Source organism: Phytophthora sojae, assembly GCF_000149755.1.
Source record: "Phytophthora sojae unplaced genomic scaffold PHYSOscaffold_3, whole genome shotgun sequence".
NCBI classification, from domain to species: domain Eukaryota; phylum Oomycota; class Peronosporomycetes; order Peronosporales; family Peronosporaceae; genus Phytophthora; species Phytophthora sojae.
The window spans coordinates 10,609,692-10,635,851 of NW_009258117.1; the positions used below are offsets into that span (position 1 = coordinate 10,609,692).

General features: G+C 55.7%; 8 protein-coding genes across 8 annotated transcripts; 6 read left to right on the top strand and 2 right to left on the bottom strand.

Moving 5' to 3' along the window:
- Positions 1 to 451: 451 nt before the first annotated feature.
- On the top strand, positions 452 to 1,664 carry PHYSODRAFT_299876 (hypothetical protein; the record flags this gene model as incomplete). Its single annotated transcript, XM_009527150.1, has 3 exons — positions 452 to 599; positions 645 to 939; positions 974 to 1,664. 3 exons carry the CDS (start codon positions 452 to 454, stop codon positions 1,662 to 1,664), a joined length of 1,134 nt encoding a protein of 377 aa, XP_009525445.1.
- Positions 1,665 to 1,886: 222 nt separating this feature from the next.
- PHYSODRAFT_299877 (hypothetical protein) lies at positions 1,887 to 2,657 on the bottom strand (the record flags this gene model as incomplete). The annotated part of the gene is made up of 1 exon (XM_009527151.1): positions 1,887 to 2,657. One exon carries the CDS (start codon positions 2,655 to 2,657, stop codon positions 1,887 to 1,889), a length of 771 nt encoding a protein of 256 aa, XP_009525446.1.
- Positions 2,658 to 3,348: 691 nt separating this feature from the next.
- Positions 3,349 to 5,299, bottom strand: PHYSODRAFT_314223 (hypothetical protein; the record flags this gene model as incomplete). Its single annotated transcript, XM_009527152.1, has 3 exons — positions 3,349 to 4,905; positions 4,993 to 5,077; positions 5,196 to 5,299. The coding sequence occupies 3 exons, from the start codon at positions 5,297 to 5,299 to the stop codon at positions 3,349 to 3,351; spliced, it is 1,746 nt and encodes a 581-aa protein (XP_009525447.1).
- A 1,758-nt stretch (positions 5,300 to 7,057) lies between these two features.
- On the top strand, positions 7,058 to 10,117 carry PHYSODRAFT_388148 (hypothetical protein; the record flags this gene model as incomplete). Its single annotated transcript, XM_009527153.1, has 1 exon — positions 7,058 to 10,117. A coding segment is annotated over one exon (3,060 nt), but the record flags the coding sequence as incomplete, so codon positions are not given.
- A 1,347-nt stretch (positions 10,118 to 11,464) lies between these two features.
- On the top strand, positions 11,465 to 12,547 carry PHYSODRAFT_376883 (hypothetical protein; the record flags this gene model as incomplete). The annotated part of the gene is made up of 1 exon (XM_009527154.1): positions 11,465 to 12,547. A coding segment is annotated over one exon (1,083 nt), but the record flags the coding sequence as incomplete, so codon positions are not given.
- A 1,195-nt stretch (positions 12,548 to 13,742) lies between these two features.
- Positions 13,743 to 15,221, top strand: PHYSODRAFT_299880 (hypothetical protein; the record flags this gene model as incomplete). The annotated part of the gene is made up of 3 exons (XM_009527155.1): positions 13,743 to 14,408; positions 14,470 to 14,489; positions 14,999 to 15,221. The coding sequence occupies 3 exons, from the start codon at positions 13,743 to 13,745 to the stop codon at positions 15,219 to 15,221; spliced, it is 909 nt and encodes a 302-aa protein (XP_009525450.1).
- Positions 15,222 to 17,535: 2,314 nt separating this feature from the next.
- Positions 17,536 to 18,222, top strand: PHYSODRAFT_285773 (hypothetical protein). Its single transcript, XM_009527156.1, has one exon. The coding sequence runs from the start codon at positions 17,565 to 17,567 to the stop codon at positions 17,871 to 17,873; it is 309 nt and encodes a 102-aa protein (XP_009525451.1). The 5' UTR covers positions 17,536 to 17,564; the 3' UTR covers positions 17,874 to 18,222.
- Positions 18,223 to 23,098: 4,876 nt separating this feature from the next.
- PHYSODRAFT_285775 (hypothetical protein) lies at positions 23,099 to 23,548 on the top strand (the record flags this gene model as incomplete). Its single annotated transcript, XM_009527157.1, has 2 exons — positions 23,099 to 23,373; positions 23,399 to 23,548. Coding segments are annotated over exons 1-2 (257 nt in total), but the record flags the coding sequence as incomplete, so codon positions are not given.
- Between the last annotated feature and the right edge of the window lie 2,612 nt (positions 23,549 to 26,160).

Consider the following 26,160-nt stretch of genomic DNA (forward strand, 5'->3'; position numbering starts at 1 on the left):
TGTAAGGACAGCGTGCCTGCATCGCTGAAGATCGAGGCTTCTTCGAGCAGGCAACAGCTGGGATTGATTAAGCGATGTGGATGTTTTCGCAGAAAATTCGCACTGTGCGAATCGCACAGCAAAGCGGTTGGCAAGACGGAGCTGGGTCAGCCAGCGTTTGCAGCCTGGCGTTTTAGATGGGCGGTTTTGCCGTTAACTGCTTGCGCGTGGGTTCCTCGCCTTGCTCCTGGCAGTTTTGAGTACGGTAGGAATCCTTCCTTGCTGTATGAGCTTAGCAGCCTTGATTAATACACCATTCGCCAGCAACGTTTACGGCGGTCGACTCACGTGATGCAGTGCTATCAGTAACACAAACAGTCCACGCTTCCGCACGCTCAAGACGAAGTTCATAGATTCCTGCATCCAAGATTTGACCGCTTAGGACAATTCCATTGCGACTCAACCGTTCAGCATGTACTTCACCGCTTACATGTACTTTCGACTCGAGATGCTACCAGTTCACTGCAGTATGGCTGCACTAGACCCGCGAACGCATCTGAGCCAGCTCGCAAGGTTCATTCTCATGCCCACAACGGTCGTCGCTTTCACTGCTACTCGCGGTGAGTAGCAGTGAAATGGCTACATTTGTGGACTGTACTGTACAGTCTGTACATTACTTTTTGTCCAAAAGTTCGGGGGAACCAAGATGGAGTACGTGAAGAGCGTCCGCAGCGCCCTGCGCCCGCGCACGTTGTTTGCGTCCGCGTGCCCCGTGCTCATGACCGCGAGTCTCCTGTACAAGTCGCACGGCGTGTCTCTCCTGCAGCTGGACGCGCTGGCCGCCCTGGGCTGCGCGGTGCTGACCCAGCTGCTGGGCAACCTCAGCGCCGTGTACAGCAACTTCCAGCGCACGCTGCAGCCCAAACAGCCGGGAGCTGCCGACGGCAAGATCATCCTCAAGTAGTTTTCATTTTGCCTCAAATAATTTTGCCAGTCCCTCAAATAACTGTATCACGAAATTTGACCGCTCTTTTGTGCACCGCAGTTTACTCTCGTTGACGCAAGTTCGACGCTGGTCGTTCCTGTTTTACGGCATTCAGCTGGCGCTGCTGGGGGTGACTCATGTCATTTGTGACAAAAGTGTTGAAGTTACGGGAGGGATGGCGTTGCTGGTCACTTTGGCACTGATCTACTGTCGCCGTGGGGAGGAGCCACTGCCTATGGTCGGGCTTCGGGAAGTTGTGGTGGCGTGGGCTCTTGGGCCTGTGGCTATGCTCAGCACCTCTGTCTACCTCATTGGGGAGGTGCCGTGGGCCGTGGTGCTGTACGCGTACTTGGTGATGCTCTTCGCGTGGGCTTTCCTGGTCCTGGAGAGTGCCCGGGACGCGCCGTTTGCTCGACGAATGGGGCGGTCCGATACGTCGCTGGCGCTGAGACTGGGCTTCCAGTGGAGCTTCCAGGGCTTCTTGCTGCTGATGGTGTCGTTCTACGGTATGCTGCTCGTGTTGGGCATTGCGATGGGTCATCTGGGAAACTTTCTGCTGGTGGTCAGTATCGTCAAGCTCAAGGACATCAGCGAGGAGTTCCGACTGGAAAGACTCAACCACTTGCCTGACAAATTCGCTAGACTTGCTTCATTCCTGGGAGTTGGCCTCATCATTTCGATTCTTGCGGGATTATCGTAATTACGAGGCTACGGTAAAGTGGTAGATGGATGCTGCGTCTTGTAATGACGCAACGTCATGAAAGCCTCTTGGGGACTGCGATCAGACCGTTTAGTCGTGGCTATCCATGGTTTTTGCCTTCTTTTGATCACCCTTAGTCTCCGAGGTCGACGGAAGTGTCACGCTCAGATTCTGCGCACAAAAGGTAAATACAGATGAGTTTCCAAGCGAGAGATCCAATGTTTACATTCTAAGGAAACTTACAGGGTCCGTTTGGTGGGCCTGGATCAGGTCTTCAACTTGCTTGGACAGTTGAATCTGAGCCTCGAGGCTTTCGCGCAGCTCCGCATTCTGCTTCTCAGCCTTACGACGGGCATGGAACTGCTGCATTGCAATGTTGCGCCACACCGCGGCGTCACCCGAGATATCGTCCGCAGCGCGCTTGCTTCCCTTCTCATCTGCCTCGTTGTCCTCAAGGAACTCCGTGAATCGAGGAGAGCGTGGACTTCGTAGAGTCTCGAGATGATGCTCCATCTTCTGCACCACCGAGCGCAGCTGGATCAATTGCTCGCGCATACGCGTACGACCCCCGCCGCTTCTAGGTCGTGGAGCCTGCTTCTCCACAACAGTGGTGTATATGCGCAGCGGGCCACGCACTGGCATGGGGAGGCTGCTACCGCCATCAGCTTCTTGCTGATTGTTGCCGTCCTGACAGGTCGTTGCTGCCTTATCAGGTTGCTCCGGCACTCGCGACTTCGATTCAAAGGACTTGGAGTGGCTCTTGAAGTTGTCGTGTGGTTCCCCGTGTTCAGGATACGCAGCGTGGACAGCTTGAATCGCGGTCTTGAGCAAGTCGTCGGCAGCATCTTGTTGAGTTGCTTCTTCTTCAGGGAGGGTTAGAGCAGGTTCTGGGGCCGAAGCCCCGAGACGCTCGATGTCGACGCTGTCGAGGATCGCGAGAGCTTCATCCATCAGCTCTTCGTCGTTGACGATACTGAGAGAGGGCAGCTCCATAATTGCACAGTGAATGACGCTTGCTTGCTCTGGATGCAGGGAATTGAAAACTGAGGTCAGCCATCGTGCTCGTTAGGGCCCATGAAGCCTTGACCAGCGGTGGTTGACGCTATCGAGTCTCGCCTAGAGGCTGCTAGGAAAATGGTGATGCATACATTCCGCCGTGCGCGGCAACTATCGATGTGAACGTTTAGTGCCGAAGCAGTGAAGCAAAGTGAAAGATACGTCTCCTCAATACGAAACATCGGGGATGAGCATTACGAGACAAATCACAAAGTTTGCGACAGAAGACCCACGAGTCATCAGACCCGTGCCACGTTTTCGCTTTCTGTTGCTGCAAATCCGCAAACAATGGCAACTCGCTTGATCTTGCTGACTTGGTCTGGGTTTTACTGACTTATTTCGTGCTGAACTCGTACGCACCACAATGAAGTACTGGAGATATTCACCTTCATTCAGTGCGGTGGTGATTACGTGCGCCTTCGCTCTTGAGGTGAATACTTGCTGGTGCTGGCAACAGGCAGAAGTTCTTGGTGTTCAACAAAGATCCACATCTTTCGGATCACGAATACCAAGTTCTTTTGGTCTCTCAAGCAATACTGGCAACACGGATTAACTACATATACATCAGGTTCTCATTTCAGCAATGGTAGCACACGGGGACTTGTAGATACGTAGCATCTGAATCGTTCTATCCGGTAGGCGACCCACTAACCGGAGACCCTCCCACTGATGAAGAGCCTGCACCTGCATGAGTATTTTTCCGCAGCAAGCGGAAAAACGCACGAGCCACCGTAAATGGCACGCGAGCTACCGGAGATAACGCTGGCGATGACGATACCGTCGGTGGAGAGGGAAGCACGTTCTTTGGGGGTGAAGTATCACTGCTGGCGCTAGTTTTCCGCATTGAAAACCCGTGGAACGCGCCGCTAAAACTCGATGTCTTGGAAGCGGATGTTGGCGGTTGAGGCACCTCATCATCGTCCTGCACTGACGCAGCGACCTCGCTGATGCGGTTGATGAGCCACGAGTGCCACGACAAGAACGGGACTTCCTTCGCAATAATCTCGCGGTACCACATATCGATCGTGAGACGACTGGAAGAATTGAAGCAGCGTTCGTGCAAATTGTTCTCGTTGATGATGCTGAGCGCCGACAGGTGGAAGTAGTGGTGGAGCTTCTTGTGAGTCTCCATCTCAGACTCTGATACCTGCACGCGGGTTCCGTCTTCGGCAACTGTGGTCGTCGGGAATGATGAATACGGAGTCGCAGTTGCCACCAAGAACGACCGTCTCCGCTTGATCCTCAAAGGCGACGGCATGGCAGGGTCTTGTGCTTCGTTCTCAGTTGCATCAGCGTTCGTGTCGATCCTCTTCACCTTCGCCTTTTCAGGCTCGACAATCGTTTGTAACTCATTCTCTACGATGATCTCATCGTCCTCGTCGCTAGCTTCGTCATCACAGTCGACGATGGCCTGCGAGAAGTAGGAAACATGCTCCAGCAACTCTAACTCGCGCTGAAGCCGTTTACACCGCGACTCTGACGACAGGAGCTTTTCACTGAGCTCATTGCTGTGCACTTGTGCATCATCTTTGGCCTCCTCTGCTATCCGTAGCTGTTTCTTCAACGCTCTCATTTCCTCCTCGTACTTCTGCGCAGCTTTGCGCAACTGATCCTTCTCGCCCTTGAGTTCATTCATGGCACGCTGAGTGGTAGTGCGTTCTTCCTCCATTCTCTTCCTGTACGACACTTCACTCTGTGCAGCAAGCACCTCGCACTCGAGTGCCTCCTGCTGTTGCTGCTCCGCCACCTCCTTCCACTGTCTCAATGACGTCAGTTCCGCCTCGTTCGAGCGTTCAGTAGCTTGAAGTTCCTGCAATTCCGTCTGAAGCTGCGCGATCGTGTCCAAGTGATGCGAATACCTGCGTCCACTGCTTGTCGCTGCGGCAGGAACAGAAGCAGAAGCATCACCAGTAACTGTATCCGGTGCTCGACACTCGCAGCGGTCCACGAACTGCTCGAACTCCTCCGCCAGATCCGCCTTCTCCTCCTCCACACGCGCAAATTTGCGCTTCCACTGCGCCACCTCTTGCAGTGCGTGCTCGGAGCGGCGCTGCCACATGTCTCGCTCCACTGAGAGCTCCTCCGTCTCGGTCTCCAACTGGATCTTCAGCGTGGCCACCTGCATCTGCAGCTCCTCGTTGGCTTCCAGCAGCCCCAGTCCATACTCAGCTGCCTGCCGAAGCTCCTACCAACATTAAAAAAATGATGAAATAGTCAGCAATCCGACAACTCAAGCGTCTTCCTTCTCCTGCTGCGTATCACAGCGCCGTACCTGCTCGCGGTGCTCGAGCTGCAGCTTGAGTTTGTCGAGACGGCTCTTGTCGTCCATCGGCGCCACGGAGATGAGTCCGTCCTCGCTGCGTACGTATAAACAATAAGCGTTAGTAAAAGCATATTGTGCATTGAGTACGGTAGAAGAAACTTAAAGCCTGATAACGGCTTCTTGGGACGGCGTAAAACTGCTGTAACTCGTACCCGACGTAGAGTTCCCCCTCCGTTTCTTCGGGGCTGGACGACTGGTGCTTCTCCTGGTTGGGGTGCGCGTCCATGTCCGGCGTGGCGGCGGCGGGGAGGCGCATCGAGCTACGCAGGACGGAGGCGATGGGGCGTCTCCAAGCTTGTTGGGATATTGGCGAGTGAGGAAACTGATACGGACTTTTCGGCGGTATTTTGGGCCAAAGAGTCGGAGGAACCCAATCTAATCCATTTTGGGCGAGTGATATGCGCTCGTTTGGCATGTTCGTGTAGCCATGTGGGCCACTCCCTTTAGAGGATGACCGCCCCTCCCTATAAGGGCTGATAGGCAAGAAGCGAGACTTGCACAGCTCTGCCGTGCATTTGTGTCGGCCAGGTGGTATGCAGGCATTCGGCTGGCTGAAAGCAGAGCGATCAACATGACGCCGGTTTGATATATCGGCCAGAAGACATGGCATCCTATACCGGAGCTGCGCTGCCGGATTAAAATTGGTGCTGAAGTGCGTTGCTAGTACTGTACCGTACAGTACTAGCATTTATTACGCACAGTCTGTACGTAATAAATGCAGCTCCGAGGCAGTGAAGGCACTTGAAGCGCTTTTCCCAGCTATATAAAGTGTAAAGCAGTCTAAGCCTCAGTCTAAGCCTTGTCCCGCTAAACATAAACACACTTATACAGTTAGAGCGAATACCGGCAGCTCTCCTGAGAAGATGCACCGCCAACTTCAACTTTGGCAACAATGAAAGAAGGATTGGTCATGGCGTCACGCTCGATTAAAAACCCGACAGCTATCACCGAACATGTAGCCCATCAGCTGAGTCATGAACCAACTTCAGAGCAAAACAACTTCAACTATCAAATTGCACTGCAAATGAATGAAAAACTGCAAACCACAGCACCGGAATCGGAGCAAACACCGCCAACCACCACCGCCAACGACATGTTGAAGTTTGTATCTAACGACCGGAGAACATTGCCGCCCATACAAACTTTCATATATGGACCCCCAAAGCCACTCATTCTGGCTTGTCGACGTCGCCTCCGTCAAAAATCCCCCCCCCCCCCCGAAAGTCTAAATTCCCCTCGAAATCCCAAAATACAGAAAACGATACCCCCAGCCCTCGTAAAGCGCGTTTCGACCAATCAACCCCCTCGAGTTCAACCGTGACCTTCACTCCTTCCTCCATAATTAAGCCCAAGCAAGTCGAGACGAAAGCCTAACCTGAAAGTGCTGCGCGCGCGTGTGACAGGAAGCCCCGACGATCATGGTACGTTGCGGCCTCCCCAGTGCCTCCGCGTGCGTATGAGTACGATGCGCATCCGTTAGAGACTCTAACCTTGTAATTGTGCCAACTTTTTGCGCTTGCAGTCCACGCGCAACGCCGCGGCGGAGACCGTGGAGCTGTCGAGCTCCGGCTCCGATTGCGAGATCACTGTTGGCGGCTCCACCGTCAAGCCCAGGCCCAAACTACGCACGCGTCGCACCAACGCGCTGGAGGAGGCGACTGCGGACTCACCTGAAGTTGCGCGGCCGGCCAAGCGGCGACGCGAGGCGAGCAAGCCTGTCCAGGTATTTTTTCTTAAGTTTATTCTAGGTTTTACTTATTTTATTTTTTCTAAACTTTCGTGCTTTTGTATTTTTTTATTGGATCAGTACTTTAAAGATGATGGAGACGAAGAAGATGAAGAGGATGAGGAGGTGGATGAAGACACCACGGAGGATTACGTTGAGTCGGTCGAGTCGGTGGAGACCCCCTCCGAGGAGGAGAAGATGCCCGAAGAAGACCCGAACAGGCGTCGCAGTGGACGCAAACGCAAGCCGGTGCAGAATGTGATCGACCTGTCGGAAGACGACTTCATGATGAGCAGCGACGAGGAGGAGGAGAAACCTAAGCCCAAGCCGAAACCCAAGAAGAAGGCGCCGACGAAGGGTAAAGCGAAGGGCAAAGGCAAACGCAAACGCTCGTCATCGGAATCTAGTGAAAATTTGTCGGGTGAAGACAGCGAAGTGGAAGTGGTGGAGACGAGACCGAAGCCCGACTCAGACGGGTTCATTATTGACAAGGTGTTGGGCCGCGAGGTGCATACGCTCAAGGAGTGGAAGAAGATGTGCTGGAACAAGAACACGCGCTTCCTGACGCATTGCTCCATTTTCCTGCCTAATGAAGAAGACGACAAGCCGGAAGAAATGCAGGAGCAGAAAGAGAAGGAGGATGGTGACAAGCCCGATTCGGAAGCGGTTGAATCAGCAGCGGAGACGGCGTCCACGCCCAAGGCTAGCACAGACGACGACGAGGTCGAAGACGCTGGAGAGGAGCGTTTTCTGATCAAATGGAAGACTCTATCTTACCTGCACACCAGTTGGCAAACGGAAGATGAATTAATGGAGACAGACAAGAACGCAAAGGGCAAGATCCAGCGCTTCAGCGAGAAAGAACACCGAGCTCTTTATACACAGGAAGTGCAAGGTGACGAGTACTTCAACCCGGAGTTCCGAAGTGTCGACCGCATTCTTGAAATTAGAGACCGGCCGCTGGACGACTTTGCTCCGGATGATGCGGAAGATGGCGAGCAGAAGTTTCAGTATTTCTTGGTGAAGTGGAAGGCTCTATCTTATGACGACATCACATGGGAGCGGGAGGACGATGTGGGTGACGACGCGGCGGTGCAGCAGTACAATGATCGAATTGTCCGAGCTGCAAAACGCTTTAGGAAGATTGCCCTCGCGAAGCACCTACCGAACAGCAAGCGCAAAAACTTCAGGGGTTATACCGCCGAGGCGCCACCGCCACGCAGGAAAGAACAAAGCTTCCAGCTGCGTGACTATCAGCTTACTGGCGTGAACTGGATGCTGTTCAACTGGTACCAGAAGCGCAACTCCATGCTTGCTGACGAAATGGGCCTCGGCAAAACTGTGCAGACAGTGATGTACATCAACCATCTCGCGGTTGTCGAGCGTACGCCAAACCCGTTCATTATCGTGGCACCACTGTCGACGCTAGGCCACTGGCAACGTGAATTTGAGTGCTGGACCAACCTGAATGCTGTGGTGTACCACGGCTCAGCTGCTGCGCGAGATATTTTGCAAAACTATGAATTCTTCCTAACAGAGGATGAACTACTGCGCGCCGATGGGCTGTCCGGAAAGACGAACAGCAACGGTAAAAAGGCTCCCCCACGACCGAAGCGAAACTGCTATCGATTTGATGTGTTGATCACGACGTATGAAATGGCATCTGCTACGGACCTCTATAAGCTGGCACAAATTAATTGGCAGCTGATGGTCGTGGATGAAGCTCACCGTTTGAAGAACCGGAATTCGAAGCTGTCTAATCTGCTGCATACAAGATTTACGTTCGAAAATATGCTGCTGCTGACGGGTACGCCGCTTCAAAACAATGTGGAGGAGCTGTGGGTGCTTTTGAACTTTCTCGACGACAAGAAATTTAATTCCAAGGAGGATTTCCTCGAGAGTTTTGGCGAGTTAACGGATTCCGCACAGGTTGAACGCTTGCATTCTGAGCTGAAGCCATACTTGCTGCGTCGTATGAAGGAGGATGTGGAGAAGTCGCTTGCCCCCAAGGAAGAGACCATTATTGAGGTGGAGCTCACTGTGCTGCAGAAGCAATACTACCGCGCTATTTACGAAAAGAATACGGAGTTTCTCTCAAGGGGTGGCAAGAAGGGAGACACCCCCAGCTTGATGAATGTTCTTATGGAGCTCCGCAAGTGCTGCAACCACCCCTTCCTTGTTAAGGGTGTGGAGGAGCGCGAGGTGAAACGGCTGGCCAAACAGACCTCTGTGTCTAAGGAGGATATTCAACGACAAATTCGTGAGAGTCTTGTGGACACGTCTGGTAAGCTAGTCCTGCTGGACAAGCTGCTTCCACGCCTAAAAGAAACTGGTCACCGCGTGCTGATTTTCTCTCAGTTCAAGATTATGCTGGACATTATTCAGGATTATCTGGCATTGCGTCGTTACAACTGTGAGCGCATTGACGGCAACATTACGGGCAATGAGAGGCAGTCGGCTATTGATCGATTCTGTCGAAAAGACAGCACCTCATTTATTATGCTGCTGAGCACTAGGGCAGGTGGTGTGGGTATTAACTTGACAGCAGCAGACACTGTCATTATCTACGACAGCGACTGGAATCCCCAAAACGACCTTCAAGCGCAAGCTCGCTGTCATCGCATCGGCCAAAAGAAAAGTGTGAAGATTTACCGGCTGCTCACGTCGAAAACCTACGAGCTGCACATGTTCCACAAGGCGTCGTTGAAATTGGGACTAGACCAAGCGGTGCTTGGAGGGATTAAGAATGACGACCCCGTTGCCAAACTCAAGGGATCGGCGAAAACGAGCAAACCAAACGATCGAATGTCCAAGGAGGAAATCGAGAATTTGCTGAAGCATGGTGCTTACGAAATGTTCAAAGAGCAGGAAAGTGAGGCTGAGGCTGCAAGCAAGAAGTTTGGAGAGGAAAGCATCGATCAAATTCTAAGCCGAAGTACCACGATCGTGCACGATCCCACACGAGACGCCGATGGGAACGAGAAGAAGAATGCGATGTCATCATTTTCGAAGGCCACTTTCGTGAGTTCGACGAACCCAGACGAAGAGGTAGATATTGATGATCCCAACTTCTGGACCAAGGTGATCGGCTTAAATGGAGTGGAGGAACAGAAGAAGGAGGAGCCTTCGCCCTTGCAAAAGAGGCGTTGTCGCCGAAAAGTGAAATCTTACCTGATTGATGATGACAAGGCCTTCATGATGGACGACAGCGGAGATGAAGCGTCTTCGTCACGTAAGAAAATATTCCGAGAGCTAGGCGTACAGAAGGATGAGGAGTTTGTAATTTCTGATGATGACGACGACGACGATGACGACTCGAGTGATGTGGCTATGGCGAAGGATGATTTACTGGGAGCGAATGGCAATGGGAAGCGTAAGCGTGCGCATGCACCACCGTCAGTACCGATCCACTACCATGTGGAGCGAATCACGGAGCTTCTTGGAACTTATGGATATGGTCGATGGGATGACATCAAGCGTTCTGCGACACTATTGCAAGCGTATCCGGATAATGAGCTGATCAAGTTTGTCCAAGAGTACCTCGCCAGCTTAGTGCGAGTAACAACAGCGATGGCAGCGTTTCCACGTATTGGGCTGGATCTTGAGCCAAGCCGAGTGTACATCGTCTCAACGGCGACTCCACCACCGCGTTTGGGAAATGCTTCTCCAATTGAGAGGTATGCTAGTGAGCTGAATGGTGCGTGTCGTCGATTCCATTTCCTTCCAGCCATGCTGAACGATATGAAAGTATCAAATCTGCTTGCTGTGACGACTCCACCCCGGATGTGGATTACAGACTTTAAAAGTCGAGCAGCGCGTGGCTGTCGTTCGAAGCTACAGCAGATTGACACGATGTACAATTTGAGCCAATTTGTACAAAAAAGGTTTGTGCCTGCGGCACCGCTTGTCGAGTTACTCAAGGAGCTGCAACACGTTGGGGATGAAGCTGAAGTTCACAGAATGATCGAGTCAGGCACGTTGCCAGTACCACGGACTGATGCTGCTTCACCTGAAGAAGCTGCGAAAACGGATAATGCGGGCTTGCCTGAAGGGAAAACCGACACGGTTATCTCTAAATCTTCCGTTGCGAAGGCTCCCGCCAATACCAGCGACGCTACTGACAGTGCTAGCAAGGAAAAAGATGCCGTCACTGCTCAAAACTCCGCATCGGCAGATGAAGAGAAGCCAGACGCGTCTACTTGTTCTGCGGATGCTCCGAAGAGCAAGGACAACGACGAGTCTACGCCAGCTGCTCCTGCGCAGCCCCTTGCTCCAGAATCTGCAAATGACACCTATACAAAGGAGGCGACTACGTCGGAAGATGCACCTGTGAGCGCGTCTACTACAGCGCCATCGAGTTCAGGCATTGCTTCGGATAGTACGACAAGTGCTGCGCTGGAATCTAGCAGCAATGAAGAAGCCAAAGACATCTCCAGTTCAAGCGGCGGAGAGGGAGCAACCAACACTGCCATCGACGCGAGAAGTAAATATACATCAAGCGCTGAAAGGCCTGACGCAGGAAGCAAAGAAACACCAAGCGCTGAAAAGCCTGTTGTGAAGGATACATCGGGGTCGCCGGCTCTACCTGATTCAGCTACGGCTACTAATACTTCGAAGCTGGCCGCCCCCGATGCTGCACCAAAGGAGCAGCAAAAGAAAGAACCAGTGGAGTTGAAGGCTGAACACAAGGCGGCGATGCGGATACTGAAAGCGCTTTCACCTGTAACCTCTCCAGAGGCGGTGGCACCATGGTGGATTTCCCGTGTCGATGATGTTTTGCTCCTGATGTATGTGTGTCGTGAGGGATGGATAAAGGGGCGGACCTTGCCGATCTGGCTTGTTGATTCGTCATCGTTGTTCGGAGATCGTGCGAAGCGATACCCCATTGCAGAGTGGCCAAGTCTTGCAGGACTTAATAGACGCGTCAAGGTGTTGCTCCATGTGTGGACTGCTGTCAAAAAGGTGAAACCTATTGCGCCTGTCCCGACATCAGTCGCTCCACCTTTAGGCGTGACTTCAGCAAAGCAACAGCGGCAGCTGCAGCGTCAACAGGAACTATTACATCAGCAATTGCGTCGTCAGCTGGAGGAGCAGCATCGTGCACAGCAAACACGCCACTACTCCAGTGCGTCGTTCCATGGATCCCGCCACAATCAGTTTGCGAAATTGATTTTTTCCTACGGTATTCCAGATGTGAGCACGTGTCGTGACGACCGTGAGCGCAACGAGAAGTGGCGATACTTTTTGCAGGATAGCCAGCTTGGTATCGGGCACCACCCGCTGGAAGAGCTGCTTGCAGAAGCATTGGATTTGGAGCGTGTATGTCGCCAGCGTTTGCACAGTGATGGTGATGGGAGGATCGCGGAAGCCAGCCAGGAGAACTCAATTCTCGGCGGCAAACGTGGATTCTGGCTGCTGACCACCACGCAGTGTAGACGCTTGCTGCATCGCGTGGATCTCTTCCGGCTGCTTCGAACGCAAATTCTTGTGTTGCCGCCGGCACAGCTCGTGGAATTAGTGACTCGGGTTGTTCGAGCTCAGTCGACTTCTACAGACTATCCCGTGTGGTGGAGCTGCCCGCGACACGACATTCTGTTGCTTCAGGGTGTAGAGTGCTATGGACTTGATGAACACCTGGCTTCAGTTTGGAAGCTGCCGCTGTTCAACTCGGCGAACAAAACGAGTGCGTTTCCGAGCTCAAGCTGGGTGGAAAACTACGTGACGGCCCTTTCGCTGGCCTGCCGCAACCTGATCGTCAAGGCACGTGCATATCGAAGCCCTAATGATGGATACGTTGATGTGGCCAGCGGCGAAGCTAGGGAGACCCCTGCTGAGTTAGACAGACATTCTTCGCGACCAGAGCCGACCCAAGAAGCGGATAATAGACGTCGTATCCGGGATATTCGCGGGATGCGGGAGGAAGACCCCTACTTTGTCCCGACGGTGCGTTTGCGCCAACTAATTGAGAGCAACGCAGCCAGGGATAACGTGCGCTCCGATGAGTCTCTTGCCGATAAGAACGACGCTGTGAAGGTGGAGGTTGCTGGCGAACAGAAGAAGGAATTAACGGCTACGGAGGAGACAGCGCAGATGCAGCAGGAAGATCCCAAAGAATCTGTGGACAACGATGAGGCTGATGCGGCGGAAAAGCGCGGTAGCGGTGACACTGCTGATCTTGAAGAGAAGAAAGCTGCTCCCCCGGACGATGATGTGATCAACCTCGAAAGTGACGACGATGATGAAGATGACGAAGAAGAAGAAAAGAAAGGAGGCGATCGTTTAGCAAGCTCTTCATCTCGTGTCGCTACGCGTCGTCGCGGCCCCGCTGCTGCTGCTGTTGCGGCCGCGAAAGCCAAAAGAACGCGGTCAACGAAACGTGAGGAGAAGGAGCTCCAAGGCCCTGCAGCCGCCGCCGCTGCTGCAGCAGCGAAAGCTGAAGGGCAGCAGTCCGCTGTGCGCCCGTGGGATGTGATCGTGATTGACTCCTCGGATGAAAACGACTCCGATTAGAATTAGCTAGCGAATTCAGTGTGTAGAAGGACGAGTGCCTCCGAGAAGCGATGTATGAATGAAAAGTCGATGGTGACATGGAATTTGCTCCCTCGGAGCCAAGATATTTGATGATGATCCTTGGGGCTTCATGGTAAACCCAATGGAAATATGATCTATATCTGAGCCAGTCACTTCAACTTTGCCGTACCCCCAGCGCCTGGCACAGCGAGGCATCGAAGCCGGCCTTTTAGCTTCATATCACTTCTACTTTCATGAGACCGACCGCCAATGCCAAAGAGTCACGTCGACATTTGATGCTTTGAGTGCTACTGCGTCTGGAATTCACTTCGTTCGCTCGCAATGGTCGCAACTTTGTTCGGTATTATGCGCGCTCGAACAGCGCTGAGGCTTCATCTACCCGTAGCGACTCGGTGCGAATGCGACGGCATTTAACAATTTGCCGCATCAAGCGCCAGTCGCTATGGACCCCGTGGTCTTCACTACCCTCAATGACGACGAGCTTCTGCAAGAGGCTCTCGCGGTGCTCGACAGCTTTGACTCTGGGGAGTTGGATGTGCTCACCCCCTTCATAGTTGAAGAAGACGCAGCGGACGACAACCTGCTCAAAGCCGCCCTTGACGTACTCGAAGATCCTGTGTCTGCGATGCCTGTCCAAGGACAGGAAACAGAATCGAAGCCACACCCACACGGAAGCCCACAAAGTGTCAGTTCGCCTCACAGTGCTGACGTCGTCGAGAAGGTGACCCCAAGCGGCCGGGGCCGCGGCCAAGGGCGCGTTCGGCTGCGCGAGCAATTGATTCAGCTCCGCTCGGTGGTGCGGCAGATGGAGGCCCATCTCGAATCCTTGAAGAGTCCAACTTCTCCTCGCTTCAACTCGTGCGCAGATCCGAGACAAGGTGAAACAGAGCCCGTCACAGCAGACGAGAGTAGCTGCAGTCAAACGTGGTCGCTTGATGCTGCGGGTGATGGTGATAGCCGAACTACAGCGTGGCGCGCCGTTGCGATGCAGGAGTTTTTCGGTCGGCGCAAGGCCGAACAGCAAAACGCCCAACTACGCGAGAACCTGGCGACCCAGATTCGACTGTCGAAGCAGTTGCGGACTCTGTTGCAGTCACAGCCGCACTCGGTAAGCAACTAAGTTGCGAACTGGAACTACAGTTATTAGTAACTCACTTCACGCTATCCAGGGGTTTTCGCAAGGAGATTTGTAAGTGGCACGCCCAAGTTCTAGCCCCCAGGTTTAAGCAAAGGAATAATATCTTCGTCCCACACCGCATATTCTGCTTGTTATCTTGTGTATCAGCTCAGCAATGTGGGAGCAATACTTTTAGGACGAAGGAGCGCGTATTTCTCGACGTCTGAAGTGTGGGTAAGCTGCGCACCACTCTAAAGAGAATTGTAGAAGTGACGAACAAATGCTGACGACACCCACTCACTTCATTGCAGCTTGTTATGCAATGCAGCTGCGGGGGCTGATAGAAACTTGTGGATGAAAATCTAGTTTGGAGAGCAGGATCAAGCAAGTTTTAACGTTCCCAGCATAAATTTTCGCTTAAGACTGTTGTTTCGCCTCAATTGTTTCATACTTCGTATCATTTCAGCATCACGCGCTTTAGTCACCTTACGGTGCTGACATTCCAATTAGTCGAGTCTTGCTAGTGTCCCACCTAGCCTTTGATCGCCCCAAAACTTCAAATTTCTACTTACGTACGTCAGAACAAAAGACCATCAGCGCTTCGATAAGATAAAGTTGCCACCCACCAGCATTGCCCTCGAGGAAGAGCTGATGGGGGAAACTCTTGCGATCCTTGACAGCGTTGGCTTTCAGCGACTCGAAGCCCAAGCTCCGGATTCTCAATTATCCGGCGAAGCTGCTGCTATTTACTTGCTCAACACCGCGATCCAAGGTGTTCATGAAGCGAGGGCCACAGCTAACTAAGCTAAAGTCCGTTGGGTCGGAGTCCCAAGGACATGGAAAGGAAGAGGAGATCGAAATTACTTGTTAGTATGATGACAACCACCACGATGCGTTTGGGGGTAAAGATCATCATCTGCGTACGACACTGCGTGGACAAACTGCTGAAGTCGGCACGGATAAAAAGATCCCACGGAGCTGCAAAAGTAGTTGTGGTCGCACGTATATGCGTGGACAAATGATCCAGCTTAGCGGTGCAGAAGATGGAGAACCATCTTGAGACGCTACGAAGCCCGCGCTCTTCTCGATTCAGCACTCGCGCGGGATATCTTAAAATGAAGGAGGCGGTGAAGAGCCTTTAGGCAATATGGTGAACGTCAAAATCAACCTGGGTAGACGATTGAGGCTTTGGCGACAAACCCTCAAGAAGCCAACAGAATGACACGTTTTGAAAACGAAGACGGTGATTGTTTTTCTATTGAAAATCAACCGACTGAGGCAACCCCATCAAAGTTTATCTTTTTACTAAGCTGACTTCAATTCGCCTCAATCCCTGCACTTCCATCTTACCTGGATTATTCCATCGCTGCGTCGAAGCTCCTGTTGTTTTCGTTTACTTTGAAGTAATTTTTTTGGTTGTACGTCTAAGGATTCATTAGCCGATAAAAATTAATGTCGAATGACCCGTTTGCAAGTTGCTTCCCAGTTTTGTGCTTCCAACAACCCCAACGACAAAAACAACAACAGCAAACATATTTCCATCCTAACATAATCAAGAAAAAAAAAGAATCACGAATAGATGTAACAAAGTAGTGCGAGGCCCGAAAAAGCTCTGAAATTTGTGGCAGAGCGAACAATACTACAATCAAAGTGTCCTTTGCCAGAATTAATGCCCCTTTACTGATTAGATGCCCCATATCCAAAGGAATTCGCTCACTGGTAGATTTCTCCACAGAGACCTTGTCAACCAGCTTGGTCGCTGACTTTGGCTTCATGGCGATGCGTGTGCTGGTGCATCTGGTCCACAGAGAACCTTATGTTGTAAGTTTCGAAGATTTTTACTTAAGTATCTTCCAAATTATAATCTTAAGTAATGCCCACGAGGTTGGCAAAACTTGCCATCTGGAAGAACAATTTGAATGACTAGTGTAGGGACTTACAGCTTGCTAGCACGGAATTTGCTAACCTGAGGACTTTGTGGCCGCGGATAGTACGGACTTGAGCGCATGAAGTGCCTGTGCGGGCAATAAAAGCCAGTGCTCCGTAGCCCTATGGGTAGCTGTGTCCTCGACCGGCTCCAGTACCCTTCGCGCTACATCAAACTTAAATATCTTACGCATGGTACGGTTGTAATCTATTTGCGTGTTGCTGGGACGACGACACACACATAATATATAAGAATATCAATGATATTTAAATATACGCTTAGTGCTCCCTCCTCATCGTCTCTATCCTGGACCCTCAAGGGGAAAGGGCCAGTCTTAGCTGGTGGAATGCTCAGCCCCGACCCGGCGGTGAGTACCCGTTGCCTAGGTGGCCAGGCCACGAACAGTTCTGAGGATGTGATTCTAAGCTAGTTACCCGAACGAGGTGGGTGCTGGTGATGCTAGTTGCCCGGACGCGGCGGGCTCTAGTTGATGATCTAACCCGGGAGAGGCCCGGAGGTAACTACATGGTGGTCATACAGGGGCCTTCCGGGCAGGAGTGTTCGAGGCTTCCTGCGGGCTTGGTGTCAGTGGCGATGAGGAGGCCCTGGATGAGCGATCCGCACTGGGCAAATGGACGATATTAGAAAGGATGAGTTTGGATGAGAATGGAGTGCAAACTTTGATTTTATTACCGCTATTAGAGTCTGCGGAAATGACGACAGCGACGAGTAACACCCCACGGGACGAGCGCGCGGAGAGGCGCGCCGCTTCTATCGAAAGAACACAACAAGCAGCGAAGCAGATGACGGCTAGGACGTTGGACACGAACACAGGCGACTCGGTCACGCTGAGCACCGAGGAGATTTGGGAGTCGACGGGCAGCACACCACTTGGAGCGGGAGTAAGCGCGAGCCTCGGAGGCATGGACGACGAACACGACGGAGGCGAAATCCGCGGTGGCGGCGGCAATGGCCAAGCCGCTGGCAGTGGACACGTGGCGACTGTGGCTGGGAGAGTGCCCGCTGCAAGAGAAGAGCGCGAGCAGCGTAGCGGTGGCACCCAAGGCACCGGTGGCGCTGGCAACAACACTGGTGGGCTTGGAGCTGGCGTGGCCCAAGCTGTCACGGCATCTAGGAACGACGGAGATCACGGTGGTTCGGGGCCGGCGCGGACCCCACCACCTCGGCGTACGGTGCCAGCGGCGACGACGGATTCAGCGATGCCGGCGAGGGTACCAAGCCAGCCGATCGTGGTGCGCGAGAAGGCCAAGTCGCTTAAGCTGACAAAGTTCAAGGGCCTTGACGACGCCATGCCCGTGACGATGTGGCTGAAGACCGTCCGAGCAGAAGTGCACCGCCAAGCTGTGACGATGGGAGTCGAGTGGCAGGAGAAGCAGCTCTACCATGAGGTGGCTGCACACTTGGAGGGAGAGGCGCAGCGGTGGTTCGCCACCGTGGGGAGGAGACAGTGCCCGAGTCGGAGGAGAGCATCGGCACGCTGGCGGACATGTTACGCGCGAAGTACATGACGCGCAGGACGGGGCCGGAGGTCGTGGACTTGCTGAACTCGCGGCGACAGATGCGCGGCGAGCGACTGCTGGAATACGCGCAGTCGCTGCGCGAGATAGCCGAGCAGGGTGACATCGGCGAGGACTGGCTCGTCAACGCGTTCTTGAAGGGGATGAGTAGCACGATCGGCGCAACACCATCGCCCCAGGAACTTGGACGACGCAGTGAACCTTGCGATCCCGCATGTGGGAGACTACGGTGAGGGATACGGCGTGGGCCTGGAGGAGGCCATGGCCGCGTGGGACGAGCGCGAAAGCGCCAGTGGGCGCGGGCCTCTGGCAGCGGCGAGAGCGGCACGAGATCAGGAACAAACTGGACTGAGCGGAAACAAGGGGACTGTGGTGACGGGCTATGGACCGATGTGGGGTAAGGTCCAGAAGCCACCCCGCTATGATACTGAGGGGAGACCGGTAAGCAACGGTAAAGCCAGTTTGGACGAGTGGTGGAAGGCTATCCCACCTGGCTTTCAGCTGGTGCCAACCAATCAGGGGTCAGCGGCGAACAGTTCAAAAATTCAAACGGGTGGCGGCGTCGAACAGACGTCCGTACAGCAACAAAGTGGATGGCGCGGCAAGCGTCAAGGTGGCGGCGACCAGTTCGTGAGGCGTCCGGGCAAGGCGCTGATGGTCGAGGGCCACACTGGAGGCGGCCAGCTAGGAGCAGGAGGACGACTACCCGATCCCTCCTTCGCTACGCGGGAAGGGCGGCTTCAGCGGAATGATCAGTACGTGCGGAGAACGACGACAGGTGGTTTCGGGGCCCGCCCGAACGACTACTGCTACTGGTGCGGTAAGGCAGGCCACTACTCGCGGGACTGCGACGTACGAAAGGAAGATCTGGCGGCGCATGCAGCCGCGTCCGCCCAGGACACGACGACGACAACGGCCGACGGGTCGGGAAATGTGCAGCGAGCCTAAGGGCCCCGGCCTTATCGCTCGCTAGTCCTGATCCGGGGGAAGAACGAGATGAACGAAGTGTGCAAGTGGCCGGTGGACTACAACGGCCTGCGCAGGGACGAGAACGGCACGGCAAGAGACCGCGAGGACGGTGTGGCAAGAAGGCGAAGGCGCGTATTGAGCAGCGCGGGGGGTTCGAGACTGGGGATGGCGCCGTGCGCGCCGCACTAGCGCTTCCGCGCAGTCGATGCAATGAGCGGCTCTGTAGTGGAGATGAAGCGGCGCGACAGGCGAAGGAGGGCACGTGGCCGTCCCATGGCGGCGAGGCCAAGAGGAGCGTGAGGTTCGTGGACTCCGAGGCCAAGGGCAACGGCCAGGAAACACGCGAGGGCCCCAAGCCGGTAGCAGCGGCCGCGCTACTGGCCGACGAGAAGGAGAGTATGGCGAAGCATGCGTCGGAGGGCATGGTGTGCGACGGTGGCCTCGAGTTCGACGCGGTACCAACGCCGAGTGGCGCCTGCATGGGGAGGAATGCTGGGGTGGCGCCGGGCGTGGCAGGCGATGACCAGGATCGTGGAGAAATCGCGGCTAGGGTCGAGGAATTGCTGGCGATGGCGATGGACGAGACGAAGACGGAAGACTTGGACGGCGAGGCCAAGGCCACGAACCCCGGTGGCGAGTCGGAAGGTGCGCAGCTGGACGTGACCGCGGAGGACGACGGCGGTACGCCGGACGCTCTGCAGGCGGCTATTGAGACGGAGATGAAGTCGGGCGACGCGACGGCGGGCAAGGTGATGCTCGTCAAGGCCCAGAAGTCGGCGAAAGAAGACGCGATGGCCGCAGAACTCGAGCGGCAGCGTCGGAAGCGGCAGGCACGACTGGAGCACGCGCACGCGCGGCGTGAGCGACTTGCGGAGGGAGAGCGGCTCGGAGATGGGCGTGCAGTCAGTGAGGCGACGGGCACGGTGGCGCCGGAGGCGCAGGGCGGTAGCGTCATGACAGCAGTAGGCGAGACGGCCACGAGCAAGGATGCTGAGCAGCGAGCCGCGATGTTGGCTAGCCGCATGAATACTGGTGACGAAGAAGCCGCGTCGGTGTTGGGCGACACGGAGCTACAGAGGTCACGAACGAGGCGACGATACGAGCGACGAGTTCGCAAGGCCCGTGTCAAGGAGTTGCGCGCTCTACGCAAGGAGTTGGACCGCCTGAAGAGGCCCGATGGCGGTTACTACGTGATGGAGGAGTACTTTCGGAGGTGCGGGAAGGGCGCGCCCCGGGTGCTGAGCCAAGAAGAGGCGGAGGCGATTGGAATCGCGCTACCAGGCGCGACAAAGGTGCGGCGGTCGAGAGGAAGTTTACCAGGAGCGAAGCAGTATGAATATCACAGTGGGAGCGTGTACGCGCATCCGCGCGAGGAGCGAGTCGAGGGAAAACAGCGACCCGTGCGCATCGGACGTCTGCGAGCAGTGCAAGCCCCAGCGGCGGACTCACTCCCTACCGCGAGGGTCGAAGTCCGGGGCAAGGACGAGAGGATCAAACTGGACACCGGTGCTCAGTATAGTGTTGCCGGCGAAGCGTGGTGTGGACTCGGCGAGCGGCTGGACGCGCTGCCGCCAGTCGACTACGTAGAAGGCTTTACGGGCGCTGTGGCCAAGGTTCTGGGCATGTGGAGGTTCCGTATGCGGACGCACTACGGCCAGATCATGGAGGTGGACGCGCTCATCGTCGAGGGCGCAACCACGGAGTTCCTCTTAGGCGAGGATTGGATGTTAAGGCGCGGAGTCAAGATCGACTTCGTGTCAATGCGAAATGAAGTGGTACGACAGCGGGGAAAAGAAGGTGGTGCCGTTCACGTGTTCGCAGGCAGAGCGGTACGACGAGCGACCGGCGAAGGTGCGGCTGGTGAGGAAAGCGCGAATGCAGGCACAGACGTGCCGTAACGTAACGGTGGCGGTGGCGGCACCCGAAGGGACAGTGGGTATCTTCATGCCGAAGCCAAGGAGCAAGGGCAACCTGCTAATGGCGCCGACGCTGACGTCAGTTCGCGGGGGCAAGGTCGTTGTGCCCGTGCTCAACCTGGTCGGGGCGACGACCAAGCTCCCATCACGCGAGGTACTAGGAACGTGGGCGCCTACGAGTGATGACATGACGGTGATGGAGCTCAACGGCGAGCTGACGAACGACAAGGTCAAGCGATGGCTGGACGAAAAGTTCGGCAACGCGGGCCCGCTGGGCAACGAGGACGAGTTGAAGATCGGGCGCATGAGCGCCGAGGACAAGGAGCTGCTGTTGCAGCTGCTGCGGCACTACCCAGCGCTGCTAGAGCCACGAACGGGATGCCCACCGGTGACCACGCTGCCGGTGGAGCACGAGATACATACGGGCAGCGAGCCGCCGATTAAAGTGATGCCGCGGCGGTACGCGCAGAGTGAGCACGAGATCATTGATAAGGAAGTGAAGGGCATGCTGCGCGACGGGGTCATCGAGGAGGGTAATGGCTCTTGGGGGTTCCCAGTCGTATTAGTCAAGAAGAAGGACGGATCAGTGCGCTTCCGTATTGACTACAGAATGCTCAACGCTGTTACGAAGCGTGACGTCTACCCCTTGCCCAGGATCGACGACACCCTGGACAATCTACATGGTGCGAAGCGGTACACGAGCTTGGACCTCCACGCCGGGTATTGTCAGGTACCCGTGGCGCCCAAGGACCGTGACAAGACCGCGTTTGTGACGAGGCAAGGACTGTTTCGGTTCCTGCGCATGCCATTTGGGTTGGCAAACGCACCAGGGACCTTTCAAAGGATGGTGGACGCGGTGTTGAGAGGGCTAACGTGGCAAACATGTTTAGTTTATCTAGACGATGTTATCGTCTTCTCTAGAGGAGGCGTAGGCCAGCACGTCGTCGAGCTGGCGATGGTGTTGGAGCGTCTGAGCAACGCGGGGCTGTCGCTGAAGGCCAAGAAGTGCTCGTTCGCGACGGAGCACTTGGAGTATTTGGGCCACGAGTTGAACGAGAACGGGGTGCGCCCCATGGAGAGCTTGGTGGAGAGTGTGGTGAACTTCCCCGTGCCGAAGGACGCGGCCGCGGTGAAGAGCTTCGTGCACTTGGCGGGGTACTACAGACGATTCGTGCCGAACTTAGCGGCGAAAGCAGCGCCGTTGACGCTGTTGTTGCGCAAGGGAGTGATTTGGCGCTGGGCTGAGCCCCAGCAAGAGGCGTTTGAATGCTTGAAGCGGGCGCTGACGGAGCGGCCGCTGCTGGCCTATCCTGATTTCTCGCGACCATTCACGTTGGTGACAGACGCCTCGAAGGTAGGACTCGGAGCGGCGTTAACTCAGGACCAAGGGCAGGGCGAGCAACCCGTAGCGTACGCATAGAAGATCAACTCGAAGGACGTGGCGCAGTATGGCATTACCGACCTCGAGTGTGCGGCAGTGATCTGGGCCGTCAAGCTGTTCCGCCCGTACCTGTACGGACGGCGGTTCCGACTGGCGACGGACCACGCCGCGCTGAAGTGGCTAATGACTTCAAAGGACCTCACGGGTAGAGTGCACCGGTGGGCACTACAACTACAGGAATATGATTTTGAGATTGTCTATCGCCCGGGCAAGGACAACGTGGTCGCAGACGCTCTCTCGAGGGCACCAGTACGAACGGTGGCTGGTAGAGGTGTGAACGAAAGAGCAACAGGAGGCGAAGGGCAGCTGACTGACGGCGAGATCGCCGAGGAGCAGGCGAAGGACAAGACGGTGCAGAACCTGAAGAACAAGGGGAAACACGGCGATCGGCGGGTAGGAGTCGAGGGCGAGCTGGTTTACATCTACGAGAGAGACGGTAGCAGACGTGTCGTGCTACCGTCCTCGTTGTGGGCAAAGGTCCTACGCGAGAACCACGACTCGATCTTCGCATGTCATCTGCGAACACCTCAAACCTACACTAAGATTGCAGCCAACTACTGTTGGCCGGATATGCGGGCGTGGGTGAGACGATGGGTGCAGTCTTGCCGTGACTGCGGTACGAGGAAGGCGAGGGCGAAGGAAGTAATCCCTCCGCTGCGGAGTCAGGGTGTGGGAGATGCTGGTGATCGTTGGGCGCTGGATGTAGCAGGCCCGCTGTCGGTGACGGACAAGGGCAACCGGTATGTGGTGGCAGCTGTGGACTATGCCACGAGGTATGCGGTGGTGGCCGCGGTGCCGAACCACAGGGCGCCAGACATCGCGGACTTCATCGTCGAGAAGCTGGTGTTGGTGTACGGGCCCATGAGGGAGCTCGTGATGGACGGAGCGCCCGAACTGAGCGGGGCAGTGGTGGAGGCGCTGGTGAGTGCTCTCCAGGCGAAGCAGTTGACGCCGGTGCCGTATCGGCCGGCTCTGCTCGGCTTGGTCGAGCGTTTCCACCGGACGTGGAAGGATATGGTCGCGATGTTCGTGTCGGAGGCACAGAGTGATTGGGATCGATGGCTGCCGTGCGCGGCCTACTCCTACATGGTGCGAGGCATTCAGGAACGGGGTACAGCCCCAACGAATTGATGATGGGCCGACGTCTTCGGGCCCCGAATGAGCTGTTGCGGGCGAGTGGCGTCACGCAGGTCGGCGGAGTATCATCGGGCGTTGGTGAGGAACATGGCGACGGCAACGGAGGCGGCCAAGAAGGCGCTGGTCAAGGACCAGTTGAGGCGGGCTAGGTACTACGATTGGCAGGTGCGGGCGCACAACGAGTTCGCGATTGGCGACAGCGTGTGGGTGCTGCGACCACCTCGTGGCAAAGGAATTACGAAACTGGCCCATAAGTGGCTGGGCCCAGCTCGTATTGTAGCAGACGCGGGCTTTGATAATTGGGAAGTGCTACGCGAGGACAATGATGAGCGGGTGATCACGCACTGCAGCTTCTTGGTGAAGTGCAGTTGCCCGAGTGACTCACTGGGCGTGGTGGCGGAGCGCATGCTTCGAGAACTGAGCGAGGAAGAGGTGGCAGCTGGCGGTGCCGCCGAGGAACAAGAGCGGACTCAGAGCAGTGAGGATGTGACCGCCCGAGCGGAAGGTGGCACGCAAGAGATCAGGACGGAGACGAGTGGTGCTAGAACGACCGCTACGGCACCAGTGAGCGCCGACGAGGCGCCGAGGACGGTGACGGGCATGCTGCCTGTGGCCGCTGGACAAGAACCGAGGCCGATGGCAACGGCGCGGAGCGGGCCGAAAGCCGCTGGGCCAAGAATAGAGGCGACGAGCGCCATGGAGGCGGTGGCCGAGGCTGCTCCAAGGCCTCTGCCGCCAGAGTCAAAGCGGAGCCGCCGCCGGCAAGAGCGGCCCCAAGCCGAAGAGAGGAACGATGAAGTGCAAAAGAAGCGCCGGCGAACAGAAGCTAATGAGGCTCGTGGAGCGCGGGCAGCTCGGCGCGAAGCTGCACGTCACCAGCAGGAAGCTGCAGCGTCGAAGGCGGTGGCTGCAGATGAAGATCGCGGGATTCACGGCGGTGCGCAAGCCGACGAGCGAGAAGCGAGTGCAGCAGCTGGACGAGCACGACCCGCGCAGCGAGGAGGTGTTCGCCGTGAAGCAGGAGCCAGTCGAGAGCGTGGAGACGGCCCCGGTGCTGAGGACGCTGGAGGTAACGGTGATAGAACGAGTGGTGTCGTTGACGCCACGGTGGGTATGCTTCGTGGACGTGGACGGCCACGACAGCCAGCTCCAATACCAGAGCTCCTACAAGTCGCGACGGCAGGGCATATCGTGGAGCGGGCGCGAAGACGGGTCCGGAATCGCGCGGGCCGCTACGTAGTCGAGCACGAGGTGGAGTACACGACAAGACCAGGGATGCCGGTAGGACGGAGGTGGCTCAGTGCTGCTGAGTACGAAGAGCTGCTGGACGCCGGGAAGATCGCGGACGATCTTACGTCCGGGGATGGCGTGTAGTTGGGGCGGACCGTCACTTGCAGTGGCAGCGAGAAGAAACTGCTCGGCGAGCAGGTGACGCCGGTCGTGCTCAACGTGGTGTACGTTACGTAGATCGGAGCAAGAGTGGGCGAGGGACGTCGATCGGTGGCAAGGACTAGCCAGCTGGCTGCCGTCACGTGCGTGGGGTAGCTAGAAGTTCGAAGGTTGAAGATGGAAGATCGCGAGGGAGACGACACGTCCGGCAGGGACAGTGAGCAGTATGAGGACAAGGCGGGGCGACATGGAGGCGAAGGATGTGAGGCTCGGAGGCCTCGAGACGGGCGATGCGCCCCGAAAGGGGAGAGGTCCAAGCAGGTAGCTTAGGAGAAGGGCGCCGTTCCCGTAGGTAGTTTGTATAGGGGGCTTCGTAGGAGAGCGGCGAGCAGCGGCGTGCTGCTCGACTCTCAGGCAAGATTTAGTGCAGGACGGGCATTAAGTGGAGACTAATCTGAGGAACTTGGCGCTGGAGCACGGGTTGTGAACGCCGGACGAGGCCGGATACAATGTAAAACGAGGTACACCGTACGGGAACGGCGGGGACGGCCGGACAGTAGAGTGCTAGAGGACCGTAGAGAGAGACTGCGGGGGCCGCGGTGCCTATAGTTGGCGCCTTGGCCGAGGGGTCTGTGTGTGCGAATGTACCGTGCGGGCCAGGTGGCTCGTGCAGGGCGACGCACGGCGGCCCGTTACATATTTCATAGGGAATAGCGGGGAGCAGCCCGGTCACTCCCAGGCCGTGGTCGCTTAGTGCTCCCTCCTCATCGTCTCTATCCTGGACCCTCAAGGGGAAAGGGCCAGTCTTAGCTGGTGGAATGCTCAGCCCCGACCCGGCGGTGAGTACCCGTTGCCTAGGTGGCCAGGCCACGAACAGTTCTGAGGATGTGATTCTAAGCTAGTTACCCGAACGAGGTGGGTGCTGGTGATGCTAGTTGCCCGGACGCGGCGGGCTCTAGTTGATGATCTAACCCGGGAGAGGCCCGGAGGTAACTACAAACTCTTGCAAAAACAGTTGGCCTGAAGAACGGCGCCGAGGATTCATCCTGCGTAAGAAAAATAAACAACAGTAACTCAAACAAGTTGGGCGAGAATACGTAAGCTTGCGCTCATTTCTACCCACCAATCTCCCTGGTTGCAAATTCTCTAAGCCTTGCGTTGGTTGATCCACAGCCCAGAATCCATCCCCCGAGAGGTGTTGTTATCCATCTTCATCGAGGTGAACGGTTCTCATTGAGAGCTTCAAGATCCCAACTAATGCGCTTGTCTCGATTTCAACAGGAGCCATGACATCACCTTCGACATTGAAACACGACCGCCATCTTTCCGGTTTGAGCCGAGGCATTCCATTGTGGGATGTCTTTGAGATTGACCATTGTCCGCCCATGTCTGTAGGTGGGTCGCAATAAAGGACCCTGTCGAGAAC

Coding starts and splice junctions, on each gene's coding strand:
- PHYSODRAFT_285773 (XM_009527156.1), top strand. CDS start 17,565: ATGCCGGCGAGGGTACCAAGCCAGCCGATCGTGGTGCGCGAGAAGGCC.